At 42.9% G+C, this 19,420-nt stretch overlaps 1 protein-coding gene across 1 annotated transcript; it reads right to left on the bottom strand.

Moving 5' to 3' along the window:
- Nucleotides 1-918: 918 nt before the first annotated feature.
- LOC311324822 (eosinophil peroxidase-like) lies at nucleotides 919-13,764 on the bottom strand (the record flags this gene model as incomplete). Its single annotated transcript, XM_084457416.1, has 14 exons — nucleotides 919-1,268; nucleotides 1,693-1,892; nucleotides 1,991-2,228; nucleotides 2,511-2,681; nucleotides 2,826-3,084; nucleotides 3,213-3,373; nucleotides 3,505-3,865; nucleotides 4,017-4,223; nucleotides 4,347-4,476; nucleotides 5,041-5,173; nucleotides 5,280-5,363; nucleotides 7,170-7,235; nucleotides 13,085-13,211; nucleotides 13,378-13,764. The coding sequence occupies 14 exons, from the start codon at nucleotides 13,762-13,764 to the stop codon at nucleotides 919-921; spliced, it is 2,874 nt and encodes a 957-aa protein (XP_084313542.1).
- Nucleotides 13,765-19,420: the final 5,656 nt, after the last annotated feature.

The raw sequence follows: 19,420 nt of genomic DNA, 5'->3' as shown, positions 1-19,420 counted from the left end.
AATCACATTATATTATTGTTAAGTTGCATAGGTCCCATACAAAGTCAAAGGCGAAATGTCTTTAGTTCAGTTATGGAGAATGTGTGCATCGCTACAGCAGCTCTGACCCATCCGTACACACATTTCTGGACGGATGAACTATGACTCTCAAGACTCTCAAATAATCAGCATTACCTCTCCCGCAAAGAGCTATATAGATAAATATTATATATAGATATACATTAAGTTTGTGAATAAGTTAAAGTGAATAAATATTATGGTGAATGAGTTTGTTTTTGCGAATACGCCCCGCATGATGTCAAGTGTTGATTTTACTAACGTCACCATGATCAAGAGATGGCCTATCATTTTTAAACCCGCTCACTCTCCTCACCTCATGATTTAGGATAATCCAAACGGAGATATCAATTATTTTTGCTAAATAGACCCTCAAATAGCCTAGGCCTACAGTTTAATTGGGAATCATATTTAGTTGGATCTGTAGGCCTACAATGCAGAAATTAGTTTCTTTAATGATAGGACCAACAAACTGCTGGGGTTAATTTGGAATACAAAATACAGTTGATAGCCTACTCGCAGTTATGACATTCTCATGAATAATAAGCTGCAGTAGGATAAACTGCATTTAAACTGATGCCGTTTTCAACTCTGCAGTCTCGCATGCCACAGTTTCATAATATAATATTCTATTCTCAGTGGCGTGGATGAGGATTGGATTTATGCTTTTTGCTTTACGAGACCATCTCGCCACTCAGCCACCACGCCAGTCTTGCCTTAATCCCTACAAGGACTTCTATTTCACTATGGGAATCACTCATTGTAATGGAACCTATATTAACTTCTTGAAAAGGAACATAATAGGTGACGTGTAAACGATAATCAGAAACGTCAAGAACCTCTAGATGTCCTTGATGATGTTTAGACAGTGAAGATCAGGTGGCCAGAGAAGAAGCTGTCAGAGGTGAGGCCGTTGCCACCATAGTTAGCGGTGAGCCACACCTTGTCTCCCTTGTTGAGCTGCAGCAGGGTGCCCCCAGTGGCAGTGACATAGCCATCCTGCCTTGTGGTGAAGGAGTGCAGCACAAGCTGTCCATTGCGTCGGAGGTCCACATTGCCCGTTCTCTGGTAGATAGTGCAGTGGAATTCAAAGTCATAGACGCCTGGCTCCACACAGGTGAACACCCCTGTCCGTGTGTCATAGTGGTTCTGTCCATTGTAGATGACCTCACGGAAGGGGATGGGTACGCCAGGTGTGGGGTAATTGTAACCTAGACGTGTAGCGAAGGCTGATCTTTTAGAGAGAGCGCCAGGAGGTCCCGGAGGTCCAGTCCTACCAGATTGTCCTCTGCGTCCTGAATGAGGAGAGAAATAGGGTGTCAGGCACAATCAACAACACTGTCGCCACAGTCACATTTAGGAACATGACGATACATGAGGTGTCCTGATATTCATAGGGAGGGAGGAGGAGTGGTAATGTGTAGGGTTACCTCGTGGCCCTCGTGGTCCTACCGGTCCTGCTCGACCTCCTGGATGGACACTGGACCCTGCAGAGAAATCACCTTGAGAGGTCAGTGTCATCTACCTAAAGTTGACTGGATACATGTCCTACTCTACTCAGAGAAAACAAGAATTAGCCATTCAGTTGAAGTAATCAGTATTCTATGCAATAGGAAAATCAGAACATCTACTCACCATTGACCTTCCAGGGGCTGAGGTCGAGGGCGGAGATTTGCGCACAGGGTGTGTACCCAGAACCGCGGGGGCGGTACAGGAAGGGTTTCTCTGGGACATCGGTGATACCAGTGTTCTCACAGATGATGCTAGCCAGGGAGGCCGTCCTCAGTGACTCTCTCTGTTCCGCGGTGAAGACCCCTTCGTTCTGCCACCACAGTCTGAAATGGAATTTGTTGTTATCTATCTAGAAGAGGCTACACTCCTTAAAATGCCCAATGAGAGTAACCTACTGAGCAGTTCTCACTCTCCTGCTCACCTGTCTCCCTGACGGATCCTCTGGAACTGTGTGGCGATGATGCAGGCGAAGAGGGGCCCCACTCGGCCTCCGGGCACGAAAGGCTCAGCCACACCGCCCAGCCACACGTCGATGTTCTCAGGAGTCCCATAGAGCTGCATCAGCTTGGTGGCCAACTTAGTGTTGTTCAGTACATTAGCCAGCTCCGCTAAAGTTCTAGGCTGTGACAGCCCACAAAACTTACGCCACTTGGTGTAACCTAGAAGAATAGACGAGAGGAAAAATGAATCAAATTGCTGCCACTCTTGAAGAAGATCCTCATCTCTTGAAGAGTCTCATTGTATTCAGATTCAGTCTGTTGTACGCAGGATGAATGGGTTTAAATCGTGTTGGAATGTAAAGTGAAATATAATATAGAGTACATAACATTACAGTCATTTAGAAGACGCTTTTATCCAAAGCGTCTAGCAGTAATTGCATTTAACGTAGGAAAAGCCCAAGAGTAGATGAAGCAGAGCCAGCGTAAGTGAGGGAGACTGACCTGGGAGTCCATGGTCCCGTCCACGCTGCATGTTGAGAGCAGCCAGGTCAAGAGCCAGATGGCTGGTGAACTTAAACAGGCGCTCTCTCAGCTCTTCAATCACCATGTTATCCTGTTTGGCTAGCTTGGCCTGGCGACCCACCAGCCCCCTCAGGATAGGGTCCACACCACCTAACGGACACAAGAGGCAGCAGACAGAAGGGGTGAGGCCAGCTGTAGTAACCACATTTGAGGCGATATATTGAATTAATTATCTGGAAATTAACTTGTGAATGTCGAGAAGAAGAGTTGGAAGGAGTCGAAGAGGAGTTGTACCTTCAAAGACAATTCTCCAGGGGGACATGAAGGCCTTGTGCAGCAGAGGGCTGGGAAACTGGGGGTGCTCGTTGTATTTCTCATCCAGGCGGAAAACAAAAGGCTGGATAGCCAGGTGACCAAAGCGATAGGCGGCAGTCGCGAACACATTGGAGATGCTGGGGTCGACATACTCAGAGTAGCCAGGATAGGTGGACAGCTTCCGGGCAGCAACGTCTGGCCCCACAATGTGGAACAGGTAGTCCCGGAAAATGATGACCTGAGAGAGAGGAGTGTAAGTTCTGTCATCCTACTGAGAACTATGTCAGGAGAAGTAAGTTTATCACTGCAGCCATAATAGAATGGTTTCCGTGGCGTGAGACGCCATAGCTCCTCTCATTGGCTCACCTGGAAGTATGCACCTACGATCTTGCGGGCCTCATGGTACAGAGTATCTCCATCCCACTCAGGGTTCAGCTTAGCTAGTTCACGTGCTAGACGGTTGTGCTCACGTAGCATCAGGGTGTGCATGGTGGACAGTTGTATGTTCTCATTGACACGTTCATCACCTGGGATACAACAAGAATTTTTTATTTTTTCAGCAGGAATTTTATTTTTTTACTATAGTTGTATGGAACATGAAATCTACCATTGCTATGTCATCTGAAGACTGTCTTAAAACGAGATTGTGACTTTTCACCTGCAAGGAAGCAGGGCACCTCGGTGGCACCGCTAACGTTGGTGATGCGGGCGCGAGTGGCACACATGTTGACCTGCATGGAGCCGAATGGTAGGAGCTCACGGCCATTGTCCGTGTACGCGGTGTTGACCTTCAACAGGCCCTTGTCATTGGTGAGGTCCCGCAGACTGCGGGCCTTGGATTCCTCCGAGCCGTACACCTGGCCCGCATCGAGATAGGCTGTCAGGGAGTTCATCTGCTCGCGCACGTTGCTGCTACCGAACAAGTGGCCTGTGTTCCCTGTGCCACAGGTTGGGGCAGAGCGGAAAAAAGGGAGGCATTCGTCCGAGTCATTACCAAAACGGGGGTCATTCTTGGGGATCTGTTTCAAATGAAAAAGAGAGCAGTTAGGATTGTAAAGTAAAGTCCGGTATGTCTATAATTATAGTGTGCATGTGTGTAGTAATAAGTAAGTAATACACATAATGTATATGTTTGTACTGTATGTGTTCTGAATGAAGTATGACACAGACCCCGATGGGGAAGCAAGGCTCTGTGCGATCACAGCTCTCGTCACAGTTGATGCCATTGTTGAAGGAGCGGATGCTGGGGGAGTGAGGGGTGAAGGTCAGATCGTGGTCGTTCCACTGACCAAAGATGGTCGTCAGGTGGGTGTAGAGCATATCGCCCTCCACATCACTGTTGGCGGCATGCACAATACGGTTGGACACTTCCCTCACCTGGAGGGATAAAGAGAGAGATCACACTGGTGAGAGCCATAGACAAGATGCATCGCTGCTTCCGACTTCGAGGACATTACAACTAGTACTGCCATGAAAAGGATGATGATACAGTTATCGTACCAAAGGGAGCAGGTGCCGGTGGACTTGCAGCTGAGGGTCCCAGCCCTTCGGCCGAGAGACATTATCCTCGTACTCAGCAGGTAGCCAACGGGTGAAGGGTGTGCTGGCGCTTCCTCGGCGGGGATTTTGCCTAAAGAGTGAAGACTTTTGTTTTGTTTTGTTTATTTGACAATTCAATTTAAAAGGACATCTACGTGCACAATTAAAAGAACATCAAGGATAACACCAAGGATAAATTCCTAGACTTGTTTCCGTTGTGGTCCTTGGTTGTTGGTGTGGTGATAGAGACTCCACGCACCTATTGTGTATTTTTAATTTGGTTTTCTTCGTCCTTTCAGCACGAGATTATGCTCTTAGTCACTTGTTTTAGAAAGGAGATGCACTTGTGAGTTCTGGCAAGTAGTAGTACACTGACTTTTCTTACAATAATTGCATTTAACGTAAGTCGCTTTGGATAAAAGTGTCACCTTATAACTGTAATGTAATTTAATGAGACAGGATATTTATGTTTTTTGTCTCAGTCTGTTTGTTGGAAATGTTTATTTGTTAGATAAAAAAAGATAATAATAGGAACCTAGGAATTGTTTTGATTTTTGAATTGTCACCGTTTCCCTTCACATCACCAGTCTTGCATCGGTGCTTTACACTGAGCCATTACAAGTGAAGTGAGGTGGTTCATCTGGGGCTGGCTCACCTGTTGTTGCAAACACTGTTGGCAGTGCGGAACTTGTCTAGATTGGATATGGTTTTACAGGAAGGAGGTTTCACCCTGGCAGAGCAGCCAGTCAGATCAGAGATAATCTTCAGGTCCTCAGAAGAAAGCAGGTCTGAGTGGCAGAGGCAGAGAGTCAGTGCTTATAGGCCTGGGTTGAGAAGACCGACCTTCATGCAGTTTGTGCAGGTGTGGAGAATGTGAGGGAGAGAGGAACTGACCTGTGGCGTTGAGGGAGCGCTTGTGGATGCGGTGTTCCTGGAGCAGCCCCTCCTGGATCCGTCGGATTGTTTGCTCCATGTAGTCTGCAGAACGCACGGCTGAACGAGTGTCACCCGTCGGCTGCTTCATAAAGCGCAGGATGTCTGCCGGTCTGGCATTTCTCTTTATCCGAGCTATGCTCCTGCACATCGTAGAACCAGGACAATTGGTAACACTTTAGAAAAACTACCCCTTATCAATAGTTTATAGATCATCTACAAACTGTTGGTTAATGAGTTATTAATGACTTATTAAATGTTTGATAATAGTTGGTTAATGATATAAAACTGACTTATGAACCACTTATGAAACTACGTACTAATGACTTGTTAAGTATTTGTTAATAGTTGATCCACCTACAGCTGCCCCCATCTGGCTTTTTATCAGGGGACCCATCTAAAGACAAATTAATAAATGTTTAGGAGTGAGTAAGAAATCATTATGTAAAGGTTAGTAAATATATTTGTTAAGACCATGCCAATAGTTCATAGACTGTATTGGGACGTTATTCTAAAGTTGCAACTATTCCTCATTTGCTAAGGTTTACAAATGCTATTTTATATTAGTTAAATACTAAGTAGTTTACTAATCATTTGTTCATGATCTATGAACTATTCATAAGGGGTAGTTTTAAATCATTAACCAAGTATTAACACACATTTAACAAGTCATTAATAACTCATTAACTAACAGTTTGTTTGTGAATGATCTATTAAAGTCACACTGAAATGAAAAAAGCATTCTGTCCCATTTTGGTTCACATAATTGGTCATAGTGTTCACCTATTCAACGACGTATGCCAAAAAAATTACAAAATTCTACTTTTGTTGTAATCTTATCTTATAAACATAGCTTGTTTGCGTCGGAAATACGTCAAACTACGGAAGTTAGATGATCTCAAACGTCCGTTTCAGTGCGACTTTAACTATTTATAAGGGATAGTTATTCAAAAGTTTTACCGGACAGGGACATGAGGATACAGTAGAACCTCCTCACTGGTGTGTAACCTGACTGACAGGCATCTAGGTTCCACTCTCAATATGTCTACTACTGTAGGCCTATTGTATCAAGCATTCCAGCAAATAGACATCCAAAAAACACAGCCTAGCTTCGCTATCCCGATCATGTGATCTCACATGCTATTTCTCTTCTATAGGCTCATGTGGGAGATGGCAATGGTTCAGTCACTTACTCTTTTCTTGAGAACTCGTAGTCCTGGTCCACTTTTACTTTAGCCTCATTCACAGCCTTTTCAATTAATTGTCGGCCAAGATTAACATCTGGAATGGGTGTAATAAGATCAACTTAATAAATAAGAATTTCTGTGATAGCCATTATGTCAACATTTGAAATGTACACTAATCTTGATAAATATGTAGTTAAGATACGCATTTCAACTGCCTGCTACTGTAAAATCACACTCAGAATCTGATTTATTAGCTAAGTAGACCTACATTTTCACATGAGGAGGAATTTGGCTCGGTGGTCTTTCCACGACAATGATTGTGATTAGCTAAACATGTCTCGCTGGCAACATTTTAATATATCAAATATTTAATATTTAATATGAAAAAAAAAAAGTTTTTGAAAATCTTTTTAAAAATATCTTCTTTTTTTTTTAACAAATCCTACATTCAATACTTCCTTAAAACTGAGAAATCTCGCTTTCTAGTAATATAGGAAAAATCCAATTAATATTTGGAATGTTGGCACTGTACTCACTGTACTAAAAGGGTAAAATACTAAAAGCATATTCATTTTTATATAAATAATCTATATTGTCTCCAGTGTGAAACTGCAGTCAGACTTGGTGGCTCAGGAGTATGAGAAATGGTACTAAGATCACTCACCGGAATTCACCTGGCTCAAGCACAGGCTCATGCCCACGGCCAGGAGGCAGAGAAACACCTTCATCTCTGGACAAACAAGACAAACATAGTTCTTAAGCACGCCTCACAAAACTTTATAAGCATTAAGCATAAAACAAGATACCAGCGTTGAGTTAACAAAATGATTTCTTCACCAGATAGATTTAATATTGTTAGCCTATTGCTGGCTAATCAGGCTGGTCAAGGATCTGACCCAGTGTGATAAGCAAAGCCTGAATCAGCTATTGAGCACTTCTCAGTGGCTGGGCCAGAAGAGAAAAAAGCAGAGGAGGAGATAGGAGAATAAAACATGTTTCTCATGATTTCTCTCTCATAGCCTAGGTTTATATCAGCTGCAAGCAGTATTTATTACATCATACATCCCATAAATGAAGATGCAAGATTTAAAAATCTATTTAAAACTAGAAAAGTAAAGCATGAAATATATAAACCCATAATCAATAAAGAACCAATCCACTTGTCATTGTGAGTGTCAATGTTTGAATGTAGTATCTAGCTTAATAATAGAGAAAAAGAATGAAAGGTACACAGTAAATGGTATTGAAATGATTATAGTGTATAGCATTAATAGCCTAAACTTGTCCTTGTCGTTTTTTCAAAGTTTGAATGTAGTAGGCAGCTTGAGGCAGAGAGAGAAAAAAAGAAAGAAAGAAAGAAAGAAAGAATGAAAAGTACAAATGTGACTGGTGCCAGTGTGATGTGCCACACATCGGCCACAGCCCTTTCAGACAAAATCATTTTGGGGTATATTATGAAACTCTTTGAAGAAGGCACACAATATAACAAACAACATTTGTAAGATCACCAAATACTCTTAATACGTTAGGCTGTAAGGCTAGGTTTTCAATGTTGTTTTTTTGGTTATACCACCAAAAGTATAAATCATATCAATAAAACGTAATAGCAGCAAGAAGCATGTAAGCATGTAAAGCTGCACTGAAAAAGTGTAAATAGTGATAATAGCTTAAATAGTTTAAGAGGAGACAGGTAGCAAAATATGGGCAGAATAATAAGAAGTAGGCCTATGCAGAGGAACAATAACATAATGTAACTATTATTTTAAATATACTGTGTTAGTGCAATTACTCACACAACTCAAGTCCAAATGACAAATTGTAATGAATTATATTGTTGAAGCTGAATCACCAGAGCCGACAAAAAGGAGTCATAAAGAGATAAAGGGATAACATGTTTACCTGCAATGTCCAAGTCTGTTCTTCACAGAGATGACTGATCTTAATGAGCCACGTCCTCCTTATAAGTTGCCCCAGATGGACGCACCGCCCTTCAATCCTCAGGCGGGACATTTCAGGTAGCCAACTAGTGCTGTGAAAGAACACTTCCTCGTCCCTATTTCCTAATCACCTGAAACATCTTTTTGACAGACAGGTTTTCCACTGTGCCAAGAAAACAACTAATCGTTGATGATCAAGAAAGATAACCACAACCATGTTAACATGGTGATTGTGGAGGATGGATACGACTTAATGGACAAAAACATTTACTGACAAATACATTGATCATGTCAAATGTGTGACATCAATTAATGTGTTAGTAATGTGTGTTTTTTCCTGATGAATGTAGTTCATCTTTGGAGTTATTCCAAGAAAATAGTATCTTCAAAGCTTTTCTTTCAATCATGTCTAATCTTTTGATTTGATTCACTTAATCATAGGTCTACAGTAGCCTGTCTCCGACCTTTCCCTTGAATGCATCCATTTTTTCTTGGGTCATTTGTCTTTTGTCAGACAATGGCAAAAAAAATTGCAACACCTACTAGCTAGTGAAGTAGACTGAACGGTGCCCAAGGCTTCAAGCATTATTTTGCAGAACTTCCTCATTATATGCATACAAAAGGTTCTGTTTGACAAGATGAAGTGAGCAGAAACTTGACGTTCAAATGCACACCCAAAGAATAAAAGGCTGCCTGAAGGCACTCCTCAACATTATGTCAGCAAGATTATTAGCGTGTGTTACTATTATTAAGATTCCACTGTTGTTTCAACTCTCATGCAACCTCAGAATGAAATTATTTGTCAAGTTTGTCAAGTAGAACTTGCGGGGCAATTAGTTTAACACCAGTAGAAACTCAACACACAATACACACAAACTGAGAAGAAAAACATAAAAACTATGTTTACCAAACGTGGGTGAGTGGGTGAGCTGGTTTGTAAATGTTGGTTTTCTCTAGCCGGTATGAGGCAGGAACCAGAAGGCAAGTGCAGGGGGTGCGTGCTGTCAGACCAGATGGATTCTGCTTTCCTTAACAACTGTTTATTAGATAGCCTATAAATCAGATGTTTCTGTTGAGTACCTGTGATACTGCTACAGACCTTGGTCACCTTGATTAATGCATTTTTCTGCTTATGATTTTTATTTTATTTCACTTTATTTAGACAAAAAAGCTTAAGAGAAGCATACCAACAGATAAAAGAAAAAAGAAAAATGGACTCAGTAGAAGATCTGTAAAATAAAATCATCAGAGACCTGTCAACCCCAAACTCCGTCAGCGTATAGTTTATAGTTACTTTATAGTTCAATATTCACCTTTACTTGCTATTAGTTTATGAATTGGCCTTAGCAAGACCCCGGGGCCGCCAAAGTGCTGAGATATCTCACGCAGCTTTAACCCAACCATGGTCCAACACTGTCCCAAGCTGAGCCTGTTGTTGCTCAATTTGTGTTGAACCTTTTGTTTGTAGGCCAATTTAGCCATCCTAGCCCTCTCACATTCAGGTTCCTTTTGTAAGACATTGAAAACAGAGATTAACTTAAATGCACTGTTGTGACTTATAAATGACAATTCCTGGGCAGGAGCGAGGTGGCCAACGGGAGCACCGGGAGTTTTTCCGGTGGACTGGCGTGCTAACTGGCCTGGACAGCATTATTGGCCTGACCTGCATCATCTGTCAGCACCCCCCCACCCCCGCCCATCAACAACTCTCCAGACAATTTATGATTTACAATCAGCAGACCAGGAAGTCCGCGCATTTCAGGTTTACAAAATGAAACTAAAAGTTTTCCATCTCACCGCGTCGTAAACCATGTAAACACCTAAAAATATTCAGATTGCGATACATTTCACAGGAGACTGGTAAGATTACACCCTGTGCTTCCCATCTCAGAAAAGTACATTCATCATAGTTTTTCAATGCATTTACGTATGCCCCCTTAACTTCCATTGTAGCCCAGTGAGAGCCTGCATAGAAACGGCAGCTAGCTCAATACTGGAACGATCAGTGAAATGATGGTCTCTATGTTTCAGGTTCATGGCACGGACCACAAATATGGCTAAATGTCCAAAATAGCACACTGACCCTTTAATAAAGTAGGCTTAAATAATGTGCATCATGTCTATCCTACCATCTGTCTGCCTGTTGATCATTCTACCCGTCTGTCTGTCTCTGACCTTCAATCTGTGCACCTGCACACTGAATGCTAGAGATGACGGTAGGCTACTTGAGAAGATTGCTAAACTGGGAAACTAAGTGACAGGAAAAAAAGATATTTGGGTAGTGTCTAGGGGCTGTAAGTAAGAAAATCACACCTAGCCAGCTGTATGGCGCATAGCACGTTTCTGAGTCTGAGGTCAGTCCTTATCAATAAGATGGACCAGGTGTACCTGTTACAAATATTTTGTTTAGTCTTGTCAAAAAAGTTTAAGTGAATCCCCTAATGTCATAATTTTAATCCATAAATCTTGCATGCCTGTTTGAAGGTCGAGAGCTTTTTAAAAACATTTTCATTTGAAAATCTTGTGAGTTGAGGGAATTTGAGCCGAATTAACCCCAACCCAAAATTTGTGTAAAGTGTACTGTGCAGAAACATTTCTCATCCTTGTCATGCAGTGATTCATTTAAATCTGTGCAAGCAATTTTGAGGTATGTGAACGAGAAAATTAGATTTGCATGTAGTGAGGGAGAATAAAAAGAGTCCTGAAGACAAACAATTATGTTTGGGAGGAGAAACCGGTCGAGTGTTTCAGTGAGGAAGTAGAAAAGATGCAGTCATGTGTGGCTCTTGAACCTCCTTACGTAGATAGAGGGAAATTCTTGTGTTTCTCAACACATCTAAAAGAAAAAGTCTGAAAGATAAAAGAGAATGTGGGTGTTGCCATGCTTTCTAGTAGGCTATCTTACATTTTAGAAGCATTGATGTACAGTCGTACTGATTCTTTCTGTGAACATCTTATTTTAAAACATGAGACAGGACCATCTTTGAATATTTCATACTATTACGTCTTTTTTAACATTTATTCATATGACTTTTTGTTAACATTTCATTTATGTGAATCATTCTGTCTCTATCTTTCTTTCTCCGAACTTTGGCTCTCTCTTTTTTCTGACGTTGTGTGAAGCACAGTCCAGGTCAGAAAGCATTATGCTCAGTAGACGAATCACTAAGCAATCACTGAGCACTCAACAGTAGTCCATACAGTATACAGTAGTATCTCCTGAGGCCTCATGCTCGAGCTGTTTTCTTTTACATTGTGATTTCGGGCTTCTGCCACGCCCATTCCTCGCTGTCCCTCACGCTATTCCTGCTCCTCACGCTCGTCACTAGACTGAGACAGACAAGGAATGTTGTCAGGAATGCCGGGTACCCTTATTATTTCTGTCTAAAAGCGTAGTGACATAATAGTTGATAATGGTGGAGCCTTTATTTATCCAGGGGAACCCGTTGAGACCAAGGTCTAATTTGCAATGGTGTCCTGGTTATAAAGCATTCAGTATTTCAAAGTCATAAAACAATACCAAAACATCATATAGGCTATCAATACATTTTACACATTCAAACTGATAAAGTCAAGTCAAATTTATTTCTAAAGCACATTTAAAAATGACTCATGTTGACCAAAGTGCTGTATAAGTCAAAGCAAGCAGTAAAAACACAATAAGAATCACAATAAAAAGGCTAAAAACAAAAACAACAGACAAAAGCATCAACACACAACACAAAATGACAGCACAGAAATAGACACTTATAAAATCACATAAAAAACAGTTGAGAATAAATAAAGTTTTGAGCCTAGATTTATGTTATGGCAACACTACTTAAAACATGCACAGAAATCCATGCATCACATTTGAATTTGCCCAGTGAGACTAAGGCCGCATGTCCACTAGGCACTGACGCACGAACCCCCTTTCGCATGCCCCCTGTCCCTCCCACGACTGAAGAGCTTGTCGGCGTTTCACTAGGTTTCACTTCCTGTCACCCGCCACCATTATTAGTTAACTCAAATGTGTCTGTAGGATTGTTAATATGTCAACGCCCTCTACACTCTGGTCATCACCTGCCTGGAGTAGCCCCAGCTGGAGCCACTCAGACAATCAGCACCCAAGTCGGGGGGAAAGGACAGGGGCATTGAACCCCTCTGGTCTGCTGTCTCCCCTCCCTAAAGTGTGTGACATCGCCATACAGCGTCTCAGGGTTGCCACACTGTTTATTGGATTTTACAATTTTCAACAGCAGGTGTAAAAAACAAACAAGTTCAGTCATCCAGGAGAGACTCGGAGTAGAGCCGCTGCTCCTTTGCGTCGAAAGGAGCCAGTTGAGGTGGTTCGGGCATCTAGTGAGGATGCCTTCTGGGCGCCTCCCTAGGGAGGTGTTCCAGACGTGTCCAGCTGGGAGGAGGCCGCGGGGTAGACCCAGGACTAGGTGGCGGGACTACATCTCTGCACTGGCCTGTGAGCGGCTCAAGATTCCCCAGGCAGAGCTGGTTGATGCTGCTAGGGAAAGGGATGTCTGGGGCCCCCTGGTGGAACTGCTGTCTCCGCGACCCGACCCCAGACAAGCGGATGAAGATGGATGGATGGACCCATCGACGCTAGTGACCAGGTATCTGTCACAGGCTCTAGACTTGTTCCGGTCACCATACAGGTACACAAGTTCGCCAGGCCGGATGGCGGGGGGCATGGCCACGCGACCAGAGGGCACCTTCGACTCCTCGCTGTATGGATGGTTAGTGGTGCGCTGTGCATGCTGTTTTAAAATGAGATCCTGGTCCTCCCGAGCAATTGCTTATGGGAGAACTGATCACGCTGAAACAGCATGTCACTGGCAGACGGGCCATGTGACCTCACGCAGCAGTTCAGACGGGCTGTGGCGACGGAGAGCAACAGGGTGGTAACAGCTCTACAGTTCGGCTCAAGATGAAGAATCTCACCCTGAAGCTCTTGAACAGGCCTCTCAGCCACTGGGTTCTTATTGACATTTTTGGAATCTGATAAAAGGCCTTGGTGAGGTCTGTGGCGATGATATATTTCCACTGAGCGATCAGGCGCAGGGTGGAGTCGATGTCAGTCATCAGGGAGGGTTGAGGCTTACTGTAACGGCCCACATCCGCAAACGCCGTGACCAGGCGGAAGCCACCGTCAGGCTTCTTGATTAGGAACGATGGATTGACGTACTCCACTGCGATGCTGACATCCTCAGGCTTCCTGAAGATGCCCATCCCCTCCAAGATGTCAAATTGTTCCTGGAGTTCATGCAGCATACCCCTGGAGTATTGAGGGACCCTCCCCTTGCGTTGCGGTGGTTGGACAGGCCCCATGTTCACCCTGGCTTGAAATGGGCCCACAGCGCCGTTATAGCTCTTAAACTGAGGATTGAATACATTGTCAAACTCCCTGTGTAGTGCATGGAACTTATCTCTGACATCAGGGGGCATTATGTTAAGGAACACTTTCTGTTCCTTCGAGCGACGTTGGGCGGCGGGGACGGTATCCGCGTCATCCGTAAAGCCCCTGACCGGGGAGGTTTTAGACTTGTTACTCCATACTCATACCACTCCACACCATCGACCAGGAAGGGAGCAAACTCTGTATCTGTTGACAATGTATACAGGAGATTCTGGCGCCAGTTCTCAAAGGAGTTCACAGTCTCGATTTTAGTTAAGCACCACTGTTTCGGAGTTCTGTGTGTATTCGCCATACTGCCCACTTAGCCTAGCTAGCTAATCCACTACGCCTCTGACGGCGGAAGTATCTCCACAGTGTGATTATCTTGAAGGAATAGGAACAATGAGTCCGGAATGTATATCCGTCTTCGGGTTGGCATGTAAGTCCTGTAAACGCTGTCACCACACCAGACATCAATTAATCACAACCACGTTATGGAATGCGGCAGCAGCCGTTTAGTGAAAGAATGAGAATCAAACCAAGATAGCCAGGAAGGAACAGAAACCCACTGTTACCTAGGCAACTAACAATAGCATTACTACTATACACATCATGGCGGAGGCAAATAGACCGAAGAGGAACATCCCAGAAAAAGACAAGAAACAGAGACCCCGTTTACACCTTGCATTAAAATGTGTCTCCTATCGAGATTGTATCTAGATAATGATTTAGCCTGATGACATTTTCACCTGGCATTAAGATTAATATGCGTTTCAATTATTTTCAACCCGATCCGTTTGAGATCTGATCGACTCTGTCCAGCTGACAATTGAACATCACATCCTGTTTGTGCTTGAATATGTTCATCTGACTAAATTGAGAGTAGACACTTTTGTCTCGTCTGGACTCCAACCTTTTAATGTTTTCTTGCTAGCTGCCATGGAAGCCTGCTCCTTGCTGGTCTGTAACCGGCGCGTTCCAACGGCTACGTATTTCCGCCCATGTTGTTGATATGTGGATTAAAAACGCATTTCCATTTACACTATTAAATGTGGTCGAAATGCGTCCCTGACCACCTCCGGGGGTGGTTTGGCCGATCGGATCGCAATCCGTCCTCAAAACGTTTCGGGCGCATTTACACCTGTATTTTCATGTGGTTTAGCATGATCAGATTGCAATCTGATCACCAAAAACGCATTTTAATGCCAGGTGTAAACGGGGTCAGAGAAAGAGACCAAGCCAGACACCAAACTAGAGTTATTGGATGCAGGCTCAGGATTCATAACGCCAATTGTGTTAGTGGACATGTGGCTCAAGGCATCCAACTTGAAGATCTCTTGAAATTCATTCCATGCTCTAGGAGCGCAATAACTAAAAGCTGTTTTTCCCAGCTTGGTTTTGACTTGAGGGACCTCAAATCTGTGGGGAGAAATTAGGGCCCATATTGCAGAGAACTCTCTAAAATCTTATAAACTGGGGGATAAACATTCACTTAAAATGACAGTTTAGAGTGCCTTATGCCAAAAAAGAGGTGGGCATCGGAAGCCCGTTCTACTTTGGTCCCTAGTCCTGGAATGACCTGAAGGCTACTCTCAAACGTGAGACTTATTTCCTTAAATTATTTTAAGTTAAGATTTAAGGGAGTTTTAAAGGAACTTGTAAAAGAGGCTTAAACATTGGATGTTGACTTCCTGGTTAAATAAAGGTTATATGATGGTTTCTTTCTTGAACTTTCTTCAAAGTGAATGTTTAGGCTATTCCTTCAGTTTTTCAGCAGGACATTTGGGGCTCTGTTATTGACATGAACGACTAGGCCCTTTGACTATGCGACAAGAAATGCCAAGTTAAACAGCGACTGCGCATAGAGGCTCTAGCTTTAGGGGGCCCCTGAACTCTTGCGCCCCTGGGCCTGTGCCCGGTAGGCCCATTCAGTAATACACCCCTGCCTGCCATGGTCATTAAGTAAAGGTGAGAATGCCCAAGGTCAAACCAACAAGTAAGGAATAAGAGTGAGTTTAGGTTTCCAACTTAATAATCAATGCAGTGACCAAATATTGCAATTTTGTGTCAATGAAATACCGTATATTCGGTGTATAAAAATGAAAGAATATGATTTCAAATCACCCATGACCAATGTAAATGATGAAAACTGCTCTCTTAAGAAAGACAATTGCTGGTTGCCTACTCAAGTAGAAAAAGCACCTAGGAGGACCTGTGGTCCTGTGATGTCACAAGAAGGAAAAGGTTTATGGAATGTGTGTGTGAGACTTGTGTGACTTGTGTTTCGTGACAATACAATTGTGTTTCGTGACAATACAATTGTCAGGAAATATGTATTCTAGAAAGAACCATAAGCTTATCAGGAAACAGAACTTACAAAGAAATGGGGATGTTCTGCCACAATTAGTTTCCTAACTGATGAAGACATGAACCAGACATGATGAGCATGAGGAAGCACTTAATGGCTGGACTTCCCCATACTACAGGTAACAATTGAGAGACAGGTCATTGTAGAGATCAACAAGGACACAAGGAGGAATGTTAACTAGCCTATCTGCTACAAGAAAAGAGGGGTGACACCCGCTCACTTCTAACCTAGAGTATATATACAGAATGGTTACCTACGTGATGTAGTGTAAACCCCAGGGTATCTTACCTAGCCTTCTCCCTAGACGAGGCAACAACCAGGGACCACAAACATCACGTACAAACACCAAACTCAAACAACTATTTTAGAACAAAGCATAACAGACTCAACACTGAAGAAAAAAAAAACTAGCATGTACCAGAACCAAAACATCATCCCCTTTCCCTCTAACCCACACATGTAACAAACAGCCACATATATAGGAGACAGGTAGACAGGTGATTGGACGACCGGACCAGGGGCACAACGGGACACAGGTGGACTTGATTGACAGATGATTAGTGGGGCCAGATTGACGGATCACGAACACCTGGGAGGGGGGGAGAGACAGACAAACACAGAGCAACACACAGGGACGTAACACACAGGTGCATCCTTTCAGTTTTATCTTATAGTAAACTAGAAATGGTGCTCAGAGAGCACAGACCTCCTCTCCTGAATGCATTTCGTTGCATGTGCATGCCAAAATTGAATAGGTTTTAAATTGGCCCATGCAACACCCTTCCACCGAGTTTCATGAAAAGCAGACTGGTAGTTTTTAAGTCATCATAGTCCAAAAAATGAATAGAGGTGAATGGCCGTGATTCACTGGGGAGGAGGTAAAAATAACTGGAGGTGAATGGGTGGCTGTATTTGGCCGGCTCTGTGGCGCCCCCTCTCGGGTCACCAGGGCACTCCAGGCTCTCCCCCTGCACACCCCAGTATAAACCCTGTAGGGCGAATTCACAAAGAATGGATTGCGGCCGCTAATAGCACCATAAGCTGCGTGTGATTTGCGCCTGCTATGTGTTCCGTCTGAACGACCTATTCACTAAAGATTTTGCGCTAATGACATTCTAACGCAAACACGCCCATACGGTGTTGCAGCTGAGTGCAATTTGCTCCTGATATAGTAAAGTACTATAAATACTGCCCATGTAACAGTATGCATGTCCTAGGACAATGGCAGAGAGAAAAAGAAAGATTACATTTTTCAAGCGTTAACTGGAAGTCTTGATGGACGAGGTCCACAGGTATGCCTCACAATTACAAGCAAAAAACATCACACTCACAGCTAAAAACCATCCCAGTCTGTGAGCGCAGTTGGTGTTTCCAAATGCAATAGTATGAACTGCAAACGGAGGTGGAATGATTTGAAAAATAGAACAAAAGAGAAAATATCATTCAATAACTCCCAGGCAACAAAAAAAAAAGTGCATCCTTTGTTTTTGTCACTGTATCTTTTGTCATTGCATTTGTTTGTCATGTCATGTTTAGGGGGCTGTTGATGAATAAATGGGATCAAACAAAAAAGTTTTACTTTCGTCCCGGCTCCTCCCTAAATCTAAAGCAGAAAAGCCCTCTCCACTTATACGCTCAACAACTGTACTATGCTGATGACATGCATCATGGGTGGAGGAAGACAGGTTCACTGTGCACTTATTAGTTATAGTAAAATCAAATAAGATTTTATTTATATAGCGCTTTTGTGCAAAAATGCAATACAAGATGCTTAACAATAAAATAAAACAAAAAATACAATAAAAAAATACAGAAAAGAGGGTAGATTAAAATAAGATAAAATGTAGATTAAAATGGATTAAGAGAATTCTTAGCTAAAAAGGTATGTCTTAAGATTGCTTTTAAACGTGTACAGATTGTGATGTCCTCTGCTCCTCAGGCTGCTTCAGAGGCAAGCACCATAGCTACTAAACGTCGCCTCCATGTACTCTCCATGTACTCTCAATGTACTCTCCATGTACTCTTTTGTCCTTACCTGGGGAACAACTTTGCCAGAGGGCTTGAGATGTCTGGAAGGAGCATACGTTAAAAGCACGTCTGACAAGTATTCAGGTGCTAGTGATGAGCTACAGTAGGCAGGGTGCTGCCTCCCCTCCTAGCAGACAATTACTGTAATGGTGCTCATCCAGGCTCTTAATGTCATCTCTCGCCGCAGGCTCAAAACTCACCTCTTCAAGAAGTATCTTCCTCTTAAGCACCTATTGTATTTATATTTTGCTACTCTTGCACTTTGGCTTCAGCACTAGATTAGGCTCTTAGTCACTTGTTTAGAAAGGAGATGCACTTGTGAATCTGACAAGTAGTACACTGTATGTGTACTGCATGATAAAATGCAATTATTGTAAGTCGCTTTGGATAAAAGCATCTGCTAAATGACTAATGTAATTTATTACTGACGTGAGAATCAAAATTCAAATCAGGCATTGGCATTTTATGCCAGGGATTTTAAATTAGTGTACAGTGTCCCTTTGCATTCATCATTTCAATGTTTGTGTACGATCCTGGGTGACCAGAGACTCAAACGCAGAGAAGCAAAACTCCAGACAAAGGGGTGCCAAAAAAGTACTTTACTTTCAAAATCAAAATCTCTCCAAGGCATACAAAAACAAAAGCACAAAAGCACAAGAGAGACAAAAGTCCCTAGGCCTACCAAACAGATTAGTCCTGAACCAGTCTAAAACTGAGTCAGAGAGGCCGACACAATGGGTATGATCGATCAACTATCGAAAGCAGCACTTACATGTAAGTCCTTTTATTTCATAACAGATGACTCTTGTTTAGGTCGTTCAATTATGTTGGATAGATTAGAGATGAGTATGTAGTAAAGACAGCCCTTTGGTCTATGGGGATTGTCTGCAACGCAATAAATCTCTGAAGTCTGACATCACACTGTCGTGCAAACTGGGCAGGGTGTTTTCACCTTGTTTCTGGGACGCGATCAACTTGGGTATGCGTCACTTCAAGCTTCAAATTCTTCAACTGGAATGCCCCGTAAGCAGATCGCTCTGCATGAATTCATATACGACTCCTTTTGAATTGCAGCCAATACTTTTACTAGCCTAGTAGTGGTGAGGTTACAGATTGCCACCCGCTCAATACAATTACATTGAATTCAACTTGGCGGCCCCCATGGAGGGACTTGCCACCATGTTAAGGAAAAT

This window comes from Borostomias antarcticus (assembly GCF_949987555.1).
Source record: "Borostomias antarcticus genome assembly, chromosome: 23".
Lineage (NCBI taxonomy): Eukaryota > Metazoa > Chordata > Actinopteri > Stomiiformes > Stomiidae > Borostomias > Borostomias antarcticus.
Note: the sequence above shows the minus strand (reverse complement) of the source record. Positions and strands in the feature narration are given on the sequence as shown.